The sequence below is a fragment of the Falco naumanni genome, chromosome 11 (genome assembly GCF_017639655.2).
Source record: "Falco naumanni isolate bFalNau1 chromosome 11, bFalNau1.pat, whole genome shotgun sequence".
In the NCBI taxonomy this organism is placed as follows: Eukaryota; Metazoa; Chordata; class Aves; order Falconiformes; family Falconidae; genus Falco; species Falco naumanni.
Window position 1 is genome coordinate 29,089,760 of NC_054064.1, and position 23,191 is coordinate 29,112,950.

Below are 23,191 nucleotides of genomic sequence, written 5' to 3' on the forward strand. Positions count from 1 at the left end.
CACCTGTGTTCTCTTATTGTTTCTTCTCTCCACATGTTCCTCTCTTTGCTCTCTGGTACTTTGGTTCCAACCTTTGACATTTTTTCAGACTAGCTGCTCCCTAGCTCTATCTTGCCAGGCTGTCATTTCTGCTCTGCCCTCCATCCTTTAAACATGCTTTGCTGTCTCATCTGTGATGCTCTTGGTAGTGGCGAGGCAGCTGGGGGAAGACATCATTGCTGCTTATTGAACTAACTGTAAGTGTGCACTAAGGCTTGCATTCCTTTCCACTCCTGGGCTTGAAGTATGCTCATGGTCTGTTCTGTCACAGACCAGCTCTGTGGGGTCCCAATCATCTATTTACAAACTGTGTGTACAAATGTGTAATAAATAAGTGTCTGATCCTGGGCTGGTGTCCGTGAGCATCCCCATTTAATAATAAGTTCAGGATTTTGCCCACAGAAACCAAAATACTTATTTGAATCTAATACTAGTGAAAACATAACTACCAGTCTGGGTTTGGAATGATTTATAAATGCATTTTAAATACAGATGTGGTGGGAGAAGTGTGTGTGGGGTTCATTCTCAACTATTACAAGTGCTCCTTTCCTGACATTTCCATAGTATCTTGGTTTAGTTCCATTTGTGTTTTAGATGATCTGCCAACATGTACTTACTAGCTGATTGCAGAGACTCAATGCATGGCCAGTTTATGTGAATGACAGCAGAATTTGGGCTTGCGTATGAAAGATGAACAGGGAAGAAATGCTTGGAGAGAAAGCGGGGGGCAAACCAAAAACAGGGTGGTAGCCTTGAAAGTGTTAAGTGTAAGATGGACTGGTTAACAATAGTGATTAAAAAACAACAGGAAAATTAGCTCAACTTGTTTTCTTCTAGTGATACTGCAGAATAACTCTGATTTGAAAATATATAAACTAAAGGTAAATTCAAAATAACTGTATCAAGGAGATCTGGAGATGACTAGTGGGTCTTACCTTCTTACGCACCTGTTGTTCTTTGGCTGAATGAGCTTTCACATGTTTGCGCAGAGAGCTGGGGTCAGTGTAGCGTTTGGAGCAGCCAGGAATCTGACAGGCATAGGGTTTCTGTAAATGTGAGGAAAGGGAAAAGATTTCATATTCCTCTGCATCCCTACGATCAGCACACAGAGCACCAAAGGATGGCCGTTTCTGTGAAACGCAGTGTTAAGCCTGTGCTGTTTGCTCTGTTTGCTGTTTCCACATTTGCTCTGTCTCCTCTGTGTACGCAACCAGACCTGATGCAAACAGAAGAACCACATTGATAGCTCTGGTTTTGCGCTCCATGCAAGCACCGAGAGCACTTGACACATCTATACTCCAGCATGTTGGATATAGATTACTGGGCTGAGTTAAATGCTAGAGATGTAACTGGATGGGGTTTGAGAGCATTACTTTTTTTCCTAGATTTTACAGTAGACAAAATGATCATGAGATCACCCAGTATAGTTAAAAATATAGTAGCTCTGGTTTTGAGTTCTGATTTACAAAGTTTTTACAACAGGTCCATATGCAGCAGAGCAAAACTTGTGGCATAGCACACATTTGGTTTCCTTCGTACCTCACTCCTCTTGAATAACAGCAGCAACGTCTTTCTTTTTATAACTCCTAACCAAACAACCTGCATCAAACATTAACATCTGAGCAAATCAATACAGAAAGAAAAATCCACTATTGTTGATTTTGTCGGGAAGACCTTTCCAGCTGATTCTGGCATGTGGCAGAGCTTGCCACTTTTATGTAGCACAGTTTGAGCACTATCTCCTGGGAAAACCATCTGATTCTAGGCAGGCGGTTCCAGTGCTCTCTTCTCATAGGAAAATAAAATTAAAAATAAAAAAAGGATGCTCCAGTTTAACCGCTGATTCTGGAGTCCCAATGACTGAAAGCCTCATCAAGTTCTTCTCTTAGTTATGCCTAACTCCCAACAAATGAAACACTATCCCTGTGTTACAGTACAACCACCAAATGAATGTGCAATTACCAACTGGAGCGAAGGGGCTCTGGTGCTTGTTATTAAGTAGCCATCGACTTCAGTGATAGCGAAATAGCGCTGCCTGTCAAAGCTCACAATGTTTTAAAGTCAAGTGGAACATTATTTTTTTCTGTTTTCTTGCCTCATCTGTCAACATTACCTTAGCCTTCTCACTTGGACTAGCAAGTCCTTTTGGAGTCGTACCAAAGTAGAAAACTGGTTTGTTGTGACCTCAGTGCCACATTCTTTAATCCCCAACTTGGTTTCAGAAAGACTATGCACAAAAGGGAAAAAAACCCACCAGTTTTGGGGGAAGTGACTGAGAGGTCCTTTAAACAAGTTGCTGTGCTCCTGGACGAGTGATGACATGCCCTTTTTACCACAGGGACAGACACATTCCCTTTGTTCTGCGTCTACCCAGGAGAAGGATCTACTTCCAGATGATTTAGTAGAGATTCGATCAAACTAGCATACACTAGTAAGTCTCTGAAATGATTTGCAGATTCTCCTTTTGGAGAAGATAAATGATGGAGTGACCTACATTGAGAAGCTTTAAAACCAATTCCAAATGCACTCAATAAGGAATAAGCAGTCTATATAAACCCCTTTTCTTTGTAAGTACCTCCAGAGGATAAGTATTGCTGCTCTGTCCAGCCAGCAGGAAATTTCTGAAGGAATAATAGAATCATTCACCAATCCATGACCTTACAGGCTAACACCGCACCTACCCAGAAAGTTACAGGGCAGAGCAGATTTATTGAGAGTGTCTGGAACACAGAGAACTGACACCTGAGGAAAAAGTATGGAAAAATTTAACAAATCCCTTAGCAGAAAAACTAGCAGAGTATTTTTCACATCCTTGATGTCATTCAAATTAGTGATAGAATCATTCAACTTGGTGACAGGGAAACTAGACGAAAATCTGACTGCCCTTGAAAAGGTTTGTGGCTGTTTGCTTTGACATTCCAGGCAGTTACTCTGTCCACTGAGCTAACACAACGTGCAGTCTGCACAGTAGCACCATCCTGCAGCTCTGTTCCTTTTCACATTCACGTGAGCACACCATACAGTAAGCTAAACCATAGGACTTCAATTAAACCAGATAAGTGGAAGTTAGTTACTGTGTGGTAGGACTACAGAAACATTTTTAAAGAACCTGCAACAGAATAGCATGGAGGTTATTTTTAGACATTTAAGAAAGTTAGAAAATGAGTACTGTACCTTTTTCCTGATTTATGAGCATTTCAGACAATAAAGACAGAGATAAAGGGAAAGGAAAAGAAAATAGAAAGTTAAGGGATTTGTCTTCAATAATGCACAGATCAACACATATAAGAATTTCTACTTATTTGAGTAACCATTTGAATTCTCCTCCAAAACTAATAAATGGGATGCCATTTATGCCTTTTGCTAATACAAAATATAGAGTCAAGCAGTTAAATTTCAAAACTGTGCACCCAGTTTAGTATATCCACTTTCAAAAGAGACGCATTTTTTAACTAATTACAAATTCAAATATCTCAGGTTGACTCTCAAATAAATAAAACATTGTTATTGTAAGTGTGCTTTGGTTTGGAAAATGTGACTGACTCGCTTCTCTTACTTGTTTGTTTTTGCAAGGCATAATGTACATTAGACATTCCTTAATGCTGCACTGTCTGAAATGTGTAACTGCTTAAAAAGTAAATATCAATTAAACTCAAAAGTTCTACCCCATAAACACTTGGCCAAACGTTAAACCATACATTCACTTCTTTGAAAAAGACAAAGGAACAAGTCTGCCTGCTATTCTTTAGAAGCTTTATGCTGAGGACTTAACTGGTCTGCAAAGTTGTGCACTTACTTTCCTTCCCCATAATAGGGTGATTTAATTTTATTGGAGCCAAAGACACTAGACAGGCTCCCATCTTCTCTGCAAGGCAAGTGAGAAGACTTGTACAGTTAAGCCAGAATCTACCAACTGTACATAAGGAAAGAATTTGTTTCTTACAGTTAATTCTGATAGTGGGCACTTAACAAATTTCATATAGTTATGAAATAAAAGTATTTTACCTTTACAAAATTACACCCAAAACTGAGATGCATTTACCTTCCACTGAGACGTCTGAACTGCATTCAGAACAGACGCTATTGAAGCAACACAGGACAGGAAGCAGGACAATGACACACATTTAGTACAGCAGCAATGACTCAGCTTTCACTCACACTGTACCTTATTCTACTACTGCCTCCTTTTACTGGAAGAAGAACAATGGGAGAGTTTGCTGAGTAACTTACTCCTGAGCAACTTATTCCTCAGCATGAGTGAGACAGATGAATTGGCTTTTCTGTGATCAAGATTTTTTCATTTCTCAAAGCACATACAATTCAAAACAGAAGTATATTTCTTATAGCTGAGTTTTCCAAGGCTCTTTTTTATGAAAACAAAAAAGTCACCCTCCAGTTGCAGAACTGATTGTGTACAAGGACCATTGGAAAACTCAGTGCCACTCTCAGTATGAAATCATGCTTACGGTATCCAGGTGTGTTCGCTGATGCTTTGCCCGGTCACTGGAGTTGCTGAAAGCTTTCTGGCAGCCAGGATGCTGACACAGGTATGGCTTCTCCCCAGTATGACTCCGGAGGTGAATCTTAAGGTTCTCAAGCCTAGAAAATGCCTTGTTGCAACCTTCAAACTGAAAAAGTCATAAAAAATTGTTTTAAAGTACTATTAAATAAACCATGTACAGCCACAATGAGAACAGTGTAAGATCCAAGTTGGACATGCAATAAATCAACCAACATTCAAACATCTGTTGAAATTTATGGATGAAACACAACATTTTGTGCTGTTCATTTAATCTGTCACTGAAGACATGGTGTGTAGCTCAATAATAATACAAGGGTTATAAATATCTCACATGTTCTGTCTGAAGTACTAAATGCTTAAAAGACATGGTGTCAGAACAGAAAATCTAAAGAACAAGTGTTCTGATGAGTTCTCTTAAGATGTTAATTGGCACAGGAACCACTGTGGGCAATAACAATTAGCTACTACAGACGGAGAGCAAGAGAAGCTATTTGTGGCGGGTTAGAACCTGGTTTCAGATGTCTGAAATACTATACACCGCAGCAGATGAGCACAGACTATTACAAGAAGACCTGATCCATTTGAAGATCAATCCAAAGGAACTCTGCTGTTATTCTGCACCCTTTTCTTTACTAGCCGTATCATTCAGATCTGTTCTCAGCATTTATACAGCCAGTAACCTGAGCAATTCTGATTTGTTAAGCACCCGTTTCATTAGGGAACTCAGTAATAAAATGCTGCATAGCATTCATAACACAAGTCACTGTTTCAAGTTAAATTGGAATAAATAAATAAATAAATGAAATTTCCAGCTACTAGGCCAAGGGAAAGGTGTTTTGTATTGCTCACTGATAAGTTTCAGTGTTACAGACAACAGGTGACTGCAGTGGAGGTACTGTATCTAGGACAGGCTTAGGGAACAAACTCAGGTGAGCACAAATACATGCCTGTGCAAATTCATGCACTAGCAAACCCCTAAAATGCACTCACTATACAAATACCTACATGCACACATACTCACGGTATGCATACGCGTTGCCCACTCTACATTGCAGCCTCATGGCACTGCAGGTCTTCTGGTGTCTCTATACAAATAAAAATCTGACTCCTCTATGATTCAAGATCTCAAAAATGTATTTGAGAAACACAACCCAATTCACCTTCATATCAACACTAACCACGACTCTGAAAGAAGGTAGTTGTATCTTCAAACCACTACTTCTGGAAGCCGGATTTTTTTGCGCGATTCTTGTATGTAAGAAGTGAAATCCTGGCCCTCACAAAATTAGCGAATGCTCTGTCACCTCCTTCTGCTGAGTCAAGATTTTGTTCAGCAGCTTTCCATTCTCTAGCTGTGGTTTCTCAGATGGCATCACAGAAATTACCTCTTGCCAATCCCTGACACATTCTATTTGTTACACATATACCTCTTATATACATTGGTGTATGTGTAACAACCTTCTGACTCAGCTGTTGCATCCAGCGTTGCAGGCAGAGGGATGGGAAGGGAGAGCAGATGCAGATGGAGCCTAGAAAATGCTGTAAACCTGATCTGGTGCCTGACAAAGGCAATTAAAACTACTGATGGGAAAAGGTGCATCACATCCTGCTCAGACAAGTGTGTTTTAAGTACTTCAACGCAGTGAACAAAGTGATCTGGATTCTCCAGCTAGCACTTCATTCTGCAGGCTATGTTCCGTCTGCGGATGCAGATCAGCTCTGCGCACTACAAATTAAACACACCATCGTACTCCGACATACAGGCACTCACACAGGGGGTTTCCTGGCAGACTGCAAATTTCTGCCTTTCTCACTCACTCACACATGAAAAGATCACTATGGCTTTTACTGCCCTAAACATTTTACTGCCTGGGCAGATATTTGATCTGTCTGAATGGCATATTTGGGTCTATGTGTGCAGACAACTATCTGATATGTATATATTTCCCTCTTTCCCCATCACAACTATTGTGATAGATCCACAGAGTGACCTGGAGACATGCAGTCTATGTCTTCAGAAGTTTGTTTGGCCATGACTCCCCTCTGAGTGCTTGAGCTGGTGCAGGGAGGCAGGGAAGTTTTGGAAGTGACCAAGCCACCAAGGCTTAAAAATAAGCAAACTTTCTTCTTGATCATCACTAAAAATCTGGCAAGAATTCAGAACGAAGCAATCTAAAATGTGCAAATATGCTGAAGTCCATGAAAAATAAAGCAGTTTGGCAAATCCCTACTTCTCATAAGACATTCCATAAAGCCAGTCTCTGGCAAATGGAGTGAATGTTCTGAGCTCCTAAAGATCACTTGTTTCTTCTCTGTTCCCCTGCTTGCTCTCCTCTCTTCTCCTCTCCCTACCTTTCTTTGGTCTCCTTTGATTAATGTTGTGTCCAAAATGTCACATCATCCCCTTCAAACTATTATCCTTCTCATTTTCAGTTCAACAGACCATCTCTCCTCAGTTTTAATTACCAATATATAACCACAAGGTAGGGTGAGAATCAGACCCAGAGTCTACAAAATTGTTTTGCAGTTCAGCTCTGCAACTTCATTCACCTAAATCCCACATTAGCAGGAAGACCAAGCTTTTCCCTTCAGTTGTTCATGCTATCCCCTTCATGGCTCCCATTCCTTCCCGCCTACCTAAGCAGACTCTCTCCTGACTCTGTCATGAGCCCTTTTTACATGCTCCACTCCTCTCTGTAAAGGAGTTTCTGGTTCTCACATACAGGCATCAAAAAACCCAGCCCAGAAGGACATGATAAATATTCCTTGTTATTGGGTCTTCAGGACACTTTGTACCCTGCTGGCACCAGAATCACTACAGTGACACTCCACAAGATCCTTCTTGTCTCCATGTTGTCTCAGGTCTGAAGATCTGCTAGGTCACAGAAGTAATTTCTCAGCCATTCAGGCACGAATGGAGGATCACAGAGTTATAGAATCATAGAACAGTTTGGGTTGGAAGGGACCTTTAAGGCCATCTAATCCAACCCCCCGCAGTGAGCGGGGACATCTTCAACTCAATCAGGTTGCTCAGAGCCCCATCCCCTGACCTTGAATGTTTCCAAGGTTGGAACATCTACCACCTCTCTGGGCAACCTGTGCCAGTGTTTCACCACCCTCACAGTAAAAAATTTTCTCCTTATATCTAGCCTGAATCTGCCCTTTTTTAGTTTAAAACCATGACCCCTTGTCCTATCATTATAGACCCTGATAAAAGGTTTGACCCCATCGTTCTTATAAGCCCCCTTCATGTACTCAAAGGCTGCAATAAGGTCTCGCCAGAGTCTTCTTTTCTCCAGGCTGAACTCTCCCAGCCTTTCCTCACAGGAGAAGTACTGTGGCCCCCTGATCATTTTTGTGGCCTCCTCTGGGCCCGCTCCAACAGGTCAGTGTCTTTCCTGTGCTGAGTGCTCCAGACTGGATGCAGCACTCCAGGTGGAGTCTGGCCAGAGTGGAGCAGAGGGGCAGAATCATCTCCCTCGCCCTGCTGGCCACGCTGCTTTTGATGCAGCCCAGGGTACAATAGGCCTTCTGGGCTGCGAGCACACATTGCTCATCCAGCTTTTCATCCACCAGTACCCCAAGCCCTTCTCGGCAGGGCTGCTCTCAATCCCTTCATCTCCCAGCCTGTACTGATATTAGGGGTTGACCCTAACCAGGTGCAGGACCCTGGACTTGGCCTTGTTGATCATTATGAGGTTCACATGGGCCCACTTCTGGAGCTCGTCTAGGTCCCTGAGGCGTGTGTCAGCTGCACCACTCAGCTTGGTGTCGTCTATGAACTTGCTGAGGGTGCACTCGATCTCACTGTCTATGCCACTGATGAAGATACTAAACAGTACTGGTCCCAGTACAGACCCCTGAGGGACACCAGTTGTCACCAGCCTCCAGCTGGACATTAAGCTATTGACCACTACCCTCTGGATACGAGCATCCAACCAATTCCTCATCCACTGAATAGTCCACCCACCAAATCCGTATCTCTCCAGTTTAGGGAGAAGGATCTTGACCATCAGAATGTTCTTTCTAATGGATTACCAGTCTTCAGCTTCATATCTACAGCCTAATGCAAAGTAGGAAAGTATGCAGAATAATCCAAACTAATTAAAGGTCCAGCTCCATTCTCATTGATGTCAGTAGCAAAAATTCCAATGGCAAATGTCCTAAAACATCTAAACATAAGCTTAATTTAAAACACATGAAAGCACATATGTTTAAGAGTTGCTGGATCGAGACTTTAGGAAGAGAAGGAACAGGCCCTACCATAAATGCTCAGAGCTACAATGCAAGCACCAAGACTCAAACAAATACAGACTTATTATCTTTTTACTGTGGTCAACAGCCTTTTTTTGGTACTAACATATAATCCAAAGGTCTAATGCTTTCAGCAGTAAAGTTCCTCCAATACCACTGATGCCTGGACTTTAAAGGCTCTTCTTATTTATACTATTCCCTAATTTATATTATTTATATTATCGAGCTCTATTCAGTTAGATAACAGATAGTGGGACAGTTACAATGCTGTGATTAATTCAGTCTAAACATGTAAGGTGATAGAATGCACTGGCAAAGAGAATGATACGGTGCCAAGGCTCCTATCTTCAAGGAGGCAGGGTTGGCTAAACAGGAAAAAAACCAATGGAAAAGTTAAGAACTTTGCTGGGAAGTGATGAGAAGAGGGGAAGGTGAGATATAAAGGTGAAGGTGAAAGGCCTGAGAGGGAAGGAGGAAAGGAGATGGTACAAAGCGCTGAGAAGCATGGGCTTGGGAGAATCCACCCAGAGCAGCAGAAAGGTCTTTACTTTGAATGACTCCAGGAAAACCTATTCCAACTCTGTTATTTCTTGCTGGATCTGCTGCCTGTGTCCCTTGCAGTTTTCCCCTACAAGTCCACATGAGGAAACAGCATTGCCTCCCTAAAGTGGAATTGTCTCCCCTGTACAGATTGTACAAGGACAAGATAACTTAAACTGGATTGCTGAGAAACTGTGTTAGGATGACTTTGCAAGGTAATGCTTGGGCTTCATGGCTACTCACCAACACTTTTAACCCTTCCACCTACACTTGCTACTTGGAGTGCATTTCTATTTATATATACATTAAATAAAAGTACTTGTTGAGAAACGGGGTGCTCATTCTCCTTTTCAAATAACCTCCAGAAAGACCCATCAATCCCACAAGTGTCTCAGCTTCAACTACAAAGAACAAATGTTCAATTTCAAAAGGGCTATAGGATGGTAAGAGCTATTTGATCAATTGAGAAGGCTACTTATAGTATCTCCCAGACATCTGGTCCCAATCTGTCACTGCTTAATCCTACAATCTTAAACATTTTGTTGACGTTTGATGCCTGGGATAACTCTAACAAACGCTGCATGATCCTCAAAGTCTGTAAATGTCAACAGAGCTCTTAAACAAGTTCATCATAAAAATAATAATTATATTACAATTATTTATTGTGAGATTGTTAATGTGTGCTTCAGACACTGCTATGCTACACAGATCTGAGCGCAGACACAAAACAATGCCACATGATTACAGTAAATAGCATGATGCAATTATTGGATTTTATAACTACTGCCGCTTTTAGAATAGGGCTTCTACCAGGAAAAACTATGTTGTGGAAATTTATGGGACTAAATTAGTTGACTACCATATGGAAATACACGTGTTATCTTTATTTTACACTAAAATCTCACCGGAGTGTAACTGCAGCAATACCATGCATTTGAAAGGCACATTTATGAAAACACTACATTATCTCACAGTGATCTGAATACATCACAACTTTCCTAACAAAACACTTCAACAACTGTAATTGCTTAAAATGCTTTTTCTTTGCTTCCACATTATACTCTGAATGCACCTGAGAATGTTGCCGTGCAGAAATAACAGCATATTCTCATGAGAGTTTATATTATCAAATGTTTGCCATTTTCATAAGCATATTTAATCACAGTCATGTCTAGAATATCTGTCAGTGGTACAGATCAGAAGAAATAAACTATAAACTAAACAGCTCAGACCATAAGGTGAAGCAATAACTGACATTTTCTAAGGAAATGAGTTATGACTGAAAAAGAGAAGCCTTCACAGTTGTAGTGCTAAATAGGTCCAGTGTGCCATTAGAGAAAGCTCATTAATATACACCTCTGCTCTCTGCTGCAAGATCAGTTAAACAAGCTGCCTTTTATTTATAGGCCTAAAAGGGAAAGAGCAGGTCATATTGGCTGCTGACATCTCAGACAGCCTACAGATGGAAAACCCAAAACATTTCATTCCAAAGCATTTAATACTATCAATAGGAAATCTTATGTCTGGTCAAAACATCTACGAGCCTTATGAACATTGTGAAATGTTCTTTCTTCCCAACTGATTACAAAATCGCTAACATTTTATTGAAAAACATGTTAGGAGAAAAAGGATCCTGTACGGATATGTATCCTTTCTGGAGGGGAGGAAATAATCACACCGCTCTTAAATAGCATCTGTGTTTTATAGCACACTGAGTCTAATGTTGGGGACATGGCAGGAAGCATACGAGGCTCCAAACTGTTATGAATGTCAGTAGCTTAAGCACATGAGTTGTCCTACCCAACACAAGAACCAAAATGTCTGATTTGGTGCTTTGTTTTTCCTAGCTAACTCCTGATCGGATTAGTTTTTAATTCTCTATTGTAGCTACAATGTAAAGCCCTGATCCTGCAAATACTTGCGCATGACTAACAGGACTCATGCAAGGCGTTTTATTAAACTCAACAGAACTATTTGTGGACACAAAAAGCAACCCATAGGACTGAGCGCTCAACTTCCTAAAGAATCCCCGTTCATATAGCCAGACTTAAATTTACAGATTTAAATTGTTAGAAGCTGCTTTTTTTCTGTTGTGGTAACAAAAGAATGAAAGGTACCTGTAACAGAAAAAGGACCTGCCCATTTCTATGGGTTTGGGTTTTTTTAAAAGTCTGAATAATTTGTTTGCAAAGTGACACTTCTACATGATATTAATTATGAGTCCTGGGAAAAATTGCTTGTACTTGTTTTATTTGTATTATAAAAAAGCATTTAAGGCTTTAGCCAGACTATTGTACAGTTGCTGGTGAGTACAAGAAGAAAAGGTAAAAAGGTTCAGAACAGGAAAAAGAAAAAAATCTAGAAAAGTAAGCCACAGTACAAATGCAGCTACCATTTGTTAGCAACACGCTGTACACCAGCAGTCCATTTTTCTTTATGCTGTTAGACAGTTTGCATGTTTCCTAATTAACATGAAACTGGGAAATGCTAATACACTGAAAATCCTGGAGGAGGTGTTTGATCTGCGTATGTCACTGAATTAAACAAGACTTTGGGTTGTCTCTTTTATTTCAATTTTATGAATTTTATAAGCCCCTAAGTCTGCATTCCTGAACCCCCCCTCTGGCAGTACCAGGAGTTATGGGTGTGCGAGGAATGCAGACCTGGCCCACTCAAGGTGTAACAACAGACTCATTTAAGTCATGAGGCTTTCAAGAGCAACCAGGTCTGATTCTGCATACGAGGTAATTTCCACACACAAACAGACTACTCTGACTGCAAAATCCAACCACCTGCCTGCCAACATCCCCTGAGATGGGATTCCTCCACTCTCACTGCACCGTCTAAAAAATGAACGTCCTCCTTGTTTGGGCTCCCCGAGTCCTAGTGGATGGCAGGTCAGCCCAGCATGAGGTCGGCAGCTAGGAGAGCTCAGCGGGATGCATCCTGCTCGGCAGGTGCCTGGCCCTCTCCCCAGCTACAGAGGCAGCCTAGACTTGACTTCAGGGCTTTGTCTTTTTCAAGATAGTTGTTCCTGAGTATAGCAGGCATTACACGTGAGCTCTGCCCATCATCACTCAAGGTCTGCTGTCATACCGAGTGCAGAGGACCAGCTCGGCAGGACAGGCCTTGAGCCTTAGCCTGGCTCTAAGTGGCACTGGCATGTTTTCACTCCCAAAAGTCTTGCTCACGTAATTGTAAATTATCATCTGTCCAACAAAGGGCTAAATGTTGTTCAAAGCACTGAAATATTCACACATTTATTTCTTCTAATACCAGTAGGTCAGGCACTTCAGTTACCACTTCAGTGAGCAAACAGAGCTTTCCATACATTTTCCAGCAACCCCCAAAATATCTGGGAAACTATCAGAGCATCCTATCATTTTCACAAGTCCTCACTGTTAGTCTTAAAATTCTTTTTAGCAATCCTTGTTTAATCAAGTAGAAGCATCAACATTTGTCAGAACAGGGGTACTTGCATTTATTTGCTGCAAAATACAACAATGAAGCAGGAAAGTTTGGGATATCTTACTATCGGCAGCATGACAGCCACAAATTTTGCCATAAGGTTTTACTAAATATGTCATTTGGAAACCAAACAATTTTCTGAAACCTCATTACAGCTGGACTGAATGTAGTATTATGGCTTGCAGGCAAAAATAACATTGCATGGAGCAACATTGTAAAAAACAAAATGTAAAATTCATATGGTCATGTAGTAAGCAAAGACGACACCCCTCCTGAAATCTACATGTCAGTCCCTTTATTTCCTCACATGTAATTGGGAAATTATTATTTATTTGGGATTTTCTGAATAGCTTGCAAGCTATTTGAAATTAAAGGACAACACACAATCCAAGATTTGCTGCTCCAGTATCTAAAGCCAGATCTGCTTGTTTTGGGGACAAAATGAAGATTGAACAAATCAATTAAAAACCCTCTCCAGCTGTGCCAGCAAAAAAAACACAAATAAAATTAAAATGCTTCCCTCCAGTTCTTTTTAATTTTTTTAACAAAAATATAGGTTACTACACATACTTCAAAAACTTGTTCCTCTGGACCAGTAAGTCATTGTCTTACCTCACTCTCCCAGGAAACATTTCAGTTCCAGTTTGCGTATTTACACCTATCTCAGCTGAAACATCACTGTAATTCTGTCCTACGCTCTTGCCTACGTCTTTGCATTCTGGTCCACATTTCAGTCACATTTTTAATTAACAGTCTGTGCTTTTGGTCTGGGAGGCCAGTTACACTGAAAACAGCTCTATACAGACTGCACCTCACTGACATGCAAGATGGAATAGGTGCTTATAATTTACTTAGAGGTATAAGAGTTTGCAATTTAGGAGTGAAGAATTAATTTGCTTAAGATAATGAATGCAGCCCCAGGACACAGGGAGAATCCATTATAGTTTATGTAGACTAACCAGTTGGGGGGGGGGAGAAGAATTAAGGAGAGGACAACAGCAAGAAGAAAAAAAAAGTCACTACAAAAAGAAAAAAAAAAACACCCCGAAACTTATGGCTGATTAGCATAGTGTAGCATCTTAAAAGGCCAAAATACCACATGTGTGGCATGTTACAAAAGAAGATTAAAATAAAGGAAAAAATATCCAGAGAACCATGAAGTCTCAAAACATCTGGAGTTTTATAGTAACAAGGAGGAAAAAATCAAAAACGTAATTGAAAAAAGTCCACTGTGATACATTATTGTACAATGAAGCTTAATGGAACTGAAAGGAGAAGAGATGAAAAGGCAAAATAGGCGAAGGGGGGAGAAATAAAAGAAACAAGAAAAAGCATTTATATTTTAAAGATGTCACTGAGGGGTTTTATCCCAGTTATTAAAAATTACACACCCTGCTTCTGTAAGCTGTTCTGTTATGTGTTGAGCACTCTCTATCAGCGTACGACATTCATGCATGCTGGGGAATTCATCAACCCTTTTGTACCCATTGTAGGGGCACTTTATGCTCCTGATCTTTGAGAGACATCTGCAAAGAGAATGGCAGAGAAACTGCCTGTCCTGGCTTATATTCTGAATCCAATGGGAGATCTGAAGAGAGGCAGGACAAACATGTAAATGAAAAATGTTTGCTACAAACAATGCACACATTCAGGAATTAAGCAAACAATCTTAAACTGTTATATTGGCACCAGGCACTAGAATCCACTGTAACTGAAACACTCAGAATGTATTCACTAACAAACATTATATGGAAAAGCAAAATGAAAAACTTCCCTCTTTTTTCATATTTTTCTGTTTTTTTTAATGAACCAGTAAAAGAAGAGAAAGATCCACACATAGTCCAGTCTGCCTTTATAACATGCCAACAGTGCGTCCATGAACAGGAAGGGTTTCCAATGCGCCACAGGCACGAACATCCTGGATTAGGTCTGTGCTGTGTCTGTCCTCAGTCAGAAAGATTTGAGACAAGCATGTGCCAAACCCTGTCTGTTAAAAAATACAGTGTAATCTGGCAACAGTGAGTGTCCATCCTAATTTCCCACTTGTCCCCAGACTACTATTTTTTTTTTAATCCTGGGAAACCCAGCTTATATCTTTGTCAAGACCAATAAATAAATACGTTTTAGAGTCATAGCTTGTCACATCATCACAGCTAACAAAGCGGCTCCTGTCCTTGGCAGATCAAACACAGGAGGATCCTGTGGGTGAAAACTGATCTACGGCTGGAAATTGCTCGCTACAGCTCACTAAACCAGTCAACCACAACCAAATTCTCTGTTAGAAAAGATGAAAATTAGCAGCAAGGTAACTCTCCACCTACCTATGTGGTTTATTGTTGCAAATAAGTTTTTGTGTGTGGTTCAACATAGATCATTATTTTTCCTCACAAAATCTGTTTCACAAAGTGAATAGCTTTATTGCTGGGGTTTTGTTCTGTTTCAGATAGGGTGGGGTTTTTATCATAAAAGGTATTGTCTTCATACTCTACCTGTATTCATTTCCACATGCACATACTGCACATACTGGAGCTTTTATCTGAAATTGTTGTTTCTAAAGATCAGCTAAGAAGAACAAAGCTTCCCTGCAAAAAGGTGCATGAAATGTTCAACACTGGAATCTTTAAACAAAGTGGTAAGAAGGACATACAAATTTCTCCAGGGCTCTTCTTCGCAAGGGAGTAGACAACTCAGTGGGATTTTCTGTGCTCAGACAGGCTCCTGTTCTTTTATGTGCCACGCTGGGCCAATTTGGTTATCCATAAATGAAGACTGAGGTTCAGCCTGCAATCCAAGGAAGGCAAGGGATCTGCTAAGACGTACGTGATTATGCCCAATGCTTTCTCACGTATAGAACTGAGCTCTGGCAAAAAGCCCTACAAGAGCTACTGGTGAACCACCAGGAAAGAGAGATTGCACAATGTGGTGGGAGCTTGTTACCATCTCAGGGCTGTTACTTTATTCTGCTTTTTCTCATCCCCTGGTTGTGGAGCAGCACCTCAAGAGACATGGCTCCTCCTTCACCCACTGGCCCACTGCAGTCACACTACAACAGAACCCCCGAAGGTGACTTTACACTGGGAGAGCTGGAGGGTAACAACGTGGAGAAGAATCATCTTCTCTTCCTGAGAGAACAGGCTCTCTTCCCTACAAATGAGAAACTTCTCCTCATTTCACCCGAAGTCATTAATTTCAGTCTTGCAGTGTTTTCATTTCATCTTGTGTAGCCATGCTCATTACATGAAAGAAAACTGGTGAGATGTATTCTCAAGAAAATGGCTCCGAGACCTCACCTCTTTAAAAGGAAGTCAGCTTTCCGGCTTTGCCAAAATCAAATCAGTGTCTAGGCTTGGTTGGGCACTGCATTGTTGGAAGAGCCACGGTTTAGAGTGCGGTAACACAGTTCTGGTTTTGTACTTTGTAAATGACTATCATGCTTCAGCTCAGCCGCAGCTATGGTCCATACCTAATCTCCTTCTCTCTGGTAAATCCAATAAAACATAAGGCCTTCTGTTAGAGGCTGAGCTCACTCCTATTACCTCACACTTCCTTGTGCTAATTGCACGTGCTTCAACAGTTGCACTGGCTGATGCACGCCAACCTGTGAAGCAATTATATTGAATTCTGTGCCTAAGCCTCCAAAGGAGAGGTTAAATCCAGACCGTGCTAATGGACACCTCAAATCTATAGCTACTTTTCACTCATGGTGACTTACTACATCCTAGCACACTGAACTAGTGTGGGTAGTTACAATCTTCACCAAACCCTGCTCCAGTTCTAAGTGGCGAAGTTGCCTTCTAAAGTCTATTGTGAAGATGAGCTCTCTGCTGAAGAGCAGAACGCATGGCAGCAGTGCCAGGTCCCTTCGTTCTCTATAGCACTGTGGGATCCTTTGCATAAAAGGCAGTATAGCAATGTTCTTTTCTCAATAGCACTTAATGTTTTCCCACAGTCTTATTGTTTACAGGGAGTTTAGCAAGTCACTTCACTAATTTAAAATAGATTGTATCCCACATGGGTGGATAACAATAACACATATTGGTGAATCATATGGCTTTCAAATGATATGTATGAAAAAGAAGTGCTACACATATTGTCTGAAATTTTATTGTGTGAAACCACAGCACTTAGCTCCCTACCAGCTGTGTCAACAATTCACTGTAATAAACTAATACAATATAGAATAACAGCAAGGTTAGTTCGAAAAATGAAAAGCCAAGATTAAAAAAAATGCAACAAGAAAATGCAAATGAATACAGATGAACAGTGTTTCAGGTGGGAATAACCAGCCTTGCAAATGACACGACCTCACAAAATTTAGATTCTTTGCTTATCTAGGTTGCCATCTAGAAGCCTAAGAGGAAAAGTGATTAAATGGATGAAATTATTTCTAAAAGGGAAGAAGAGCAGGTTTTGGTATCCGAGGAACCTGGTGTGTTAGACTGCACAACCACTGCAGAAGCAGTTTGTCTCACCACAAACTACACATGCAGGGTCAGCTTTAAAATGAAAGAAGAGTGAGAATCTTTCCTGGACTTTGTTTCCTAGATTCAGATCAGCCTCATATCCATGCTGACTCCTTCATACAGGCTGTTTTACACACATGACGTAGCTCCCAAGGATGCTGCCAAAGGACATTCCTGACATACTTGACCAATAGAAGCCCATGTACAGGAATGGCTGAATGAGCCAGGCTCAAATAACAAAGGTTCCACATTGAGCTGTCTCACATAGTTTTTAATATGCTGCTAAATAAATAAATAAATAACTTAATAAAAGACATTTTCTATGATAATACTTTTAGGGAAAACTGGAAATGGAACTCAACGGAAATAGGTTTTAAATTGAAATGTTGAACTGTAGCCCAGAAATGACAACAAAATTAAATCTCTTTTTCTCCTGAACCCCAATAAAAAAAGTCTTAAACACTCTGGGTAGACCACAGTTTTGAAAGAAATGAAATTATGTTATTGTCATGCATGATTATCCAACATTTAGAAGGTATCTGCAAGGTTTTCCTGAGAGTTATACCTCCATCCCATAACCTAGCAGGAAACCACAATCACTTCTGTACCTTACGTGAAGGACTTTGAAATGAAAGTGCCCCAAAATCAAATATAAGCAGCTTTCAACATGTGCATTTAATCTTCCTAGGTTAAGAAACACCCTGTGGCCACCACACTAAAGAACTGAAAACGTAAATTGAAGAAATTATATCCATATGATTAAGTAAGATTCTTAAAGAGAAACATGTTGTTAAGTACTTCATTGAGAATAAAATGAAATGCAGTAAAATAGAAGCTATTTGGAATAAATCACTGACGCACATGCTTTCTATGCAAAATGGCAGCGTTCAGCACTGAGTGGACATCTGGAGCAAATTAGCATTATGTTGAGAATAATATAAAATTAAAACATTTAGTTTCAGCTTCTAAAATTAAATATAAAATCAGAGACCAATGTTGTGTTGGACAGCTCGCCTTGTGACTCTGATAGCAAGAGTTTATTTTGTTTTTAAAGTTGTTTATGCCTCCTATCATTGTTGTTGGAGTCCTAACACTCCCAGATATGATCTATGCAAACAACACCGGGAAGAACAGTTGTATCTTGAAATGTGCTCCCGAGTCCTGCACTGGATCTTCAGAATGAGGAGTCCAAGGCCAAGCGTGAGCCAAAGCGGCTTGGGTAAAGCAAGAGGAAATAACCCAAAACTATACGCAGAACTCAGACCACACCCAAGCCAAACCTCCCAGGGCCTGAATACGTTTCATTTTTACATTCATATGCTGACTCCGCACTTTCTGGCTTTGGAGAGCATCCAGGGTTGATGTGTTGAAGGTGCTGGATGACTTCAAGCCCTTGTGAGGCCTCTCTTAAAATATCCTGAGCTCCTCCTGGCTGCTGCTGCTGAAGCTACTCCGTTCACGTGAGGTCTGATACGGCCAACTGAACTCTCCCAGCTCCTACTGAAGCAAAGGAGGGAAGACTCTGCTCCTGGTGGGACCTGTCCCTATTTGTTTCAGAACACATGCTGTGCAGTAGGCTATCACAAACCTATTTCCAAACCCAAAGAAAGCTTCTGTCCCCACTCCTATCTCTTCCACGTGCAAACTCCAGGCAGATAAGACAATCAAGTATTTGTACTGCTCTTTCTCTCGCTTCCTAGAGAGATTAACCACTATAAAGGAGGTGTATAGGGCTGTAAGTCCCTATAACCACTCTCCTCCACAACTGGGTCCTTGGAGTCACTTGTGGGGAAAGGCAGCTGCCTTCAGCTTTGGGCTTGCTACAGCTGAATACCTGGTCTGCGCACTCTGGTTCTGAAGCAGGAAAGGAGTGCTTCTGCTTCCTCAAGTTGCCAGGCTCAGCAACTGATAAGACAACAAATTTCAGGGGAGAACTAACTTTTTTCCTGGACATCTTTTTAGCTCTCTTATTTCTGTGCTTTGCTCCACACAGCTTTTGGAAGTTACTGGCTTGTAAAACTGTCTATCTCCAACTAGACAAAACAGCTACTAGCAATAACATTTCTGAAAAACTCTGCAGCCAGAAGCCATTCACATCCCTAGTACATCTCTGAACCACTCATGCCTGATTCAAGGAGGCACACTTGCAACTGGCACCATGCCAAGCACCCCTACTGCTCCTGTCTGCCTGTAGATCTACCTAAGGGATCACTTCAGATCTGCCAGCAGCCCAATAGCGTTAACAACAACAGCTGGGTGTCTAGGAAGTGTGGAACTGGAAATACAGTTCCATGCAACGGATATGACCTGGTGCTCAGCTGTGGGAGATCTGGTGTTTTACTAAGTTCTACGATTGCGTGACTCTAAGCAAATCCCTTCATCTCCTGTGCACAGTTGAGTCCTTCGTGCTTTCTCACCACCGAAATGCCTGCTGAGCAGGGACTATGCAATGCCAAGAGCCTCATGAGGTACTATCAGAGCATCCTGAACTCAGCAGTCACTAGTATAAAGCCACTGAGCTAGGAGCAGTGCTCTGGAGAATTAGGCCTTCCACCAGAAGATCAATAATCGTAACACTGGAGAGAAAGCCAGACATAATGATCTTCAGGTAATTTGCTAATGCACCTTTATGCTTTGAAATGTTCTCCTACATGTTTGAAAAAGAAAGAACGTCAAATAAGCAACCACCATTTACTTTATAAAGCATAAAAGTAAGTTCTTTATAGCATGGTTTATCTCCTTTCTGATATAGTTGGGAATGTGCCAACCTTGCCACCTGTTCATGGCCGTCCTTTAAGGTAGCTCCGTCTTTCAACATGAAACCTAAATTGGATGTGCACAGACTTGCTCCTGCACTTTGCAATGTAAACACCTGCACATATGTTTCAAATAGTCACACACCTCTATATGTAAAATTTCAAGACACCTGTGAATTGGCTTTAAATAGCCCCATTGGGTTTTGTGGATGGAGAACAACTTCCAGGTGCAGATGAACAAGGTTATTTCAAGGGCATAGGCAACATACAGCCTCCAGTCTGAACATACAATACTGCATTTCCAAACTTACAGCAAGACTTTAAACACTTGTCCTCTTTGTGACTCATTAATCATCTAGAAAATGAGGATATAGATTTGTGTTTCTCTGGATTGTATTGAGCCTTAATTCGTTGGGGTTTAATTCTCTAAAGCACCTTGAGATGTTTGCACTGAGTGTGCACTCCACAGGCAAGAGCAGTCACAATCTTGCTCTTCATACAGCTGCACAGCTAATTTTCATTGGTCTAAGGCTACACTGCTTTGTGATTCTTCTGGAGAGAACTTTATTTCCATGTCTCTATTATTAAACACTGAAAAGATTCTGTTGGTTTATTCCAATTCTACCAGTACCTTCACACCAGAACCTCACAGGTGATTTCTTATTCCAAAATTTTAGCCCGGTTTGGCCTACTATTTACTCACACAGAATTCTGATAAACACTTCCATTACTTTTGCAAATGATACTCTATGTGAATAAAGCCTGAGAACTTGGAATTAATCTATAGCACGTTTTTTTAAATCCCTACCTTTCCTCTTGTGTCTCTTCTCCAGTCACCTCATAATGGAGAAAAAAATGAGAGTGTTTATTTTTCTGTGTAAGAGAGGAGTTCCGCAGTGACCGCAATGCATTCTTTGAAAAGGAGAATAAACTGTTGCATTTAATGAATGATTAGAACTTTTCCAAAAGCTACCATCATTTTTTTTAAAGTCATGCCCTTTTCTCCCTCCCCAAAAGATTGTCCAAAACAACCTCAGCTTTCCATATGCAAACACATATTTTAATGACAGTGAGGAAAGTTTTGCTGGGAGAAATAGTACCTTTTATTAGATCAGCTAATACAGTTGAAAAGATAGACAGGCTTTCAGCACAAAAGCCCTTCTTTGGATGTAAAACTCTCTCCAGACTGAGCACAAAGAACTGTAGCCAGAGACTAGAGAAAAGATACATGCATCAAATTTCCATGCTGCTCTACAAAGAGAAGTCAAATGGGCAAGGGGGTCTTTCTGGCATATCTACACTAGGCTGAACAACGAGTGGCATGAGCTCACTTCTGCCTTTCAGAACAGTTCATTAATTCCGACTCAGGCCACCACAGCTGGGCTAGTAAGCTTCCAGCTGCGGAGCAGGCCAGAGCCAAGCTTTCTGAATGGGCACTATATAGCGCAGAGGCAAGACGCAGAGCCAGCGAGATGACTGCTGACAGCCATCCTTTGGGGTGGAATGGGTATGCCTTGCCTTGAAAGCAGGCGGCCATGTAAAGACAGCCTCTGCCTAGCACTGCTCCCCTTTCTTTTTTACTTTTTACCCTTGGGACCGGGAAGGAAATTTTGTGTATCCCTCTTACTCCAACTCATCTCCCACTGGTTGCAATCCTGGAAATGCCAGGGCCCCTGGGAATAGAGAGATGCAGCCCTTCTTTCTGTCCAAACAATCCTGGATCAATGTTTTGTGTAGAGAAAAAAAAAAAATCACATTCCTCCTTGTGAGCTTTCTGTGTCTTTTCTCACTGCCAAACATAAGCATATGAAATAAGAACTCTTTAAATTTCATCTTGAAGACTGGAGCCTTTTTAATTAGCCCCTAATTACAGAGAAGATAAAGAGCAAGCAAGTGAATGTGCAGTTGGAAAAATGTATGCAAGGAAAATAAAAAGGGCACGAGTGGTGTGCCTTCTAGTTTTTCCTGTCTTCATGATTTTTATATTCATGTAACCTCACCAATTACATGATATGACATCAACAGGTCCATTCTCTCTGCACTCACTGTCTTCAAAACATTCCTGGCCTGAGAAATTTATCTCTGAAACTGCTTGCTAGTATCAGTCTTCTGCACAACCTGAAACAGGGACTTCACATACGATCGTGCTTCTTCCAAATAACGAGAAACATAACAGGTTACAGAGCCCTCGTACGTGTGACCACACTCACAACTACTGATGCATGCATGCATGCGTTAAACTCACTCGAACTGTCACGGCAACTATTTTGCCCTCTTCAGTAGAAAATCTTTATAGAAGACTGCCTTAAAAGCTGAGTTTTGAGCTACTGGCTGGCAATCTGTTACAGAAACACAGAGGACTGGGGTTCAAGATAGCACAAATGCCGTCCCTTGCTGAGGCCAGGGGGCCTACAGGCGTTCACAACTACTTCAGCTATGTGACCTCAGCTTATCTGCCGTTAAAGCCTAGCCAGAGTGATGGGCTTCTGAAGTTCAGAATGGCTCACTACCACTAGAATGCCTTTTCCTAATCCTCACCAGGAGCCAGTACTTGGATACAGCAAATAATTCACCTCATCAATCTCCTAACATTTTCCACCAAGCCAGGCAAGTAAAAGAGCTACCCAGAACTCACTACGGGACAACCTAAGAGCCTCTATACACTTGAGGGTCAGGGTTAACTTCTGTGAGGCTTCTTTAGCTAAATGCAGCAGGGTAGATGAAAACACTGACTTTGAGAAAGCTGGACTACTGTTTTTAAGGAGATAAAAGGTAACTTCTTGAATGGCCTCTAAAAAAAAAGGTCTCAGAGAAAATATAATGAGATCTTCTGTCTGGCACAGGAAGAACAAAAGGGCATGCAATGAAATTAAAAGATGGCAAATCTAAAACTGCGGAAAAGGAATACTTATTCACCAAACACAGAAGATTGCGGAGTTTGTTGCTGTGGGGAACTGGTGTGGAGAGAAAGTGACATTTAGAAAACCCTTGGACCAATGCAAGACTATTCAGACCTGTCAAACGTCAAACAGTATGGAAAGGATATTAAACCTCCTGCTTCCAGGCCTACCACCATTCTAACACTTAAATGAGTACTACGTGATCACACCTGTTTATTCCAGTTTTCATACCTGTTGTAAAGCATTTGC

The 23,191-nt window shown here is 41.1% G+C and overlaps 1 protein-coding gene across 2 annotated transcripts in view; it reads right to left on the reverse strand.

Annotated features, from left to right (window-relative positions):
• Positions 1-23,191, reverse strand: part of GLIS1 (GLIS family zinc finger 1) — a 207,783-nt gene that overhangs the window by 38,237 nt on the left and 146,355 nt on the right. For both annotated transcript variants that reach the window (XM_040611321.1, XM_040611320.1), the window contains exons 4-5: positions 4,506-4,667; positions 975-1,085 (exon numbers count right to left, since the gene is read on the reverse strand). In XM_040611321.1, the coding sequence (XP_040467255.1) occupies positions 975-1,085; positions 4,506-4,667 (273 nt within the window). The remainder of the gene's footprint in view (positions 1-974; positions 1,086-4,505; positions 4,668-23,191) is intronic.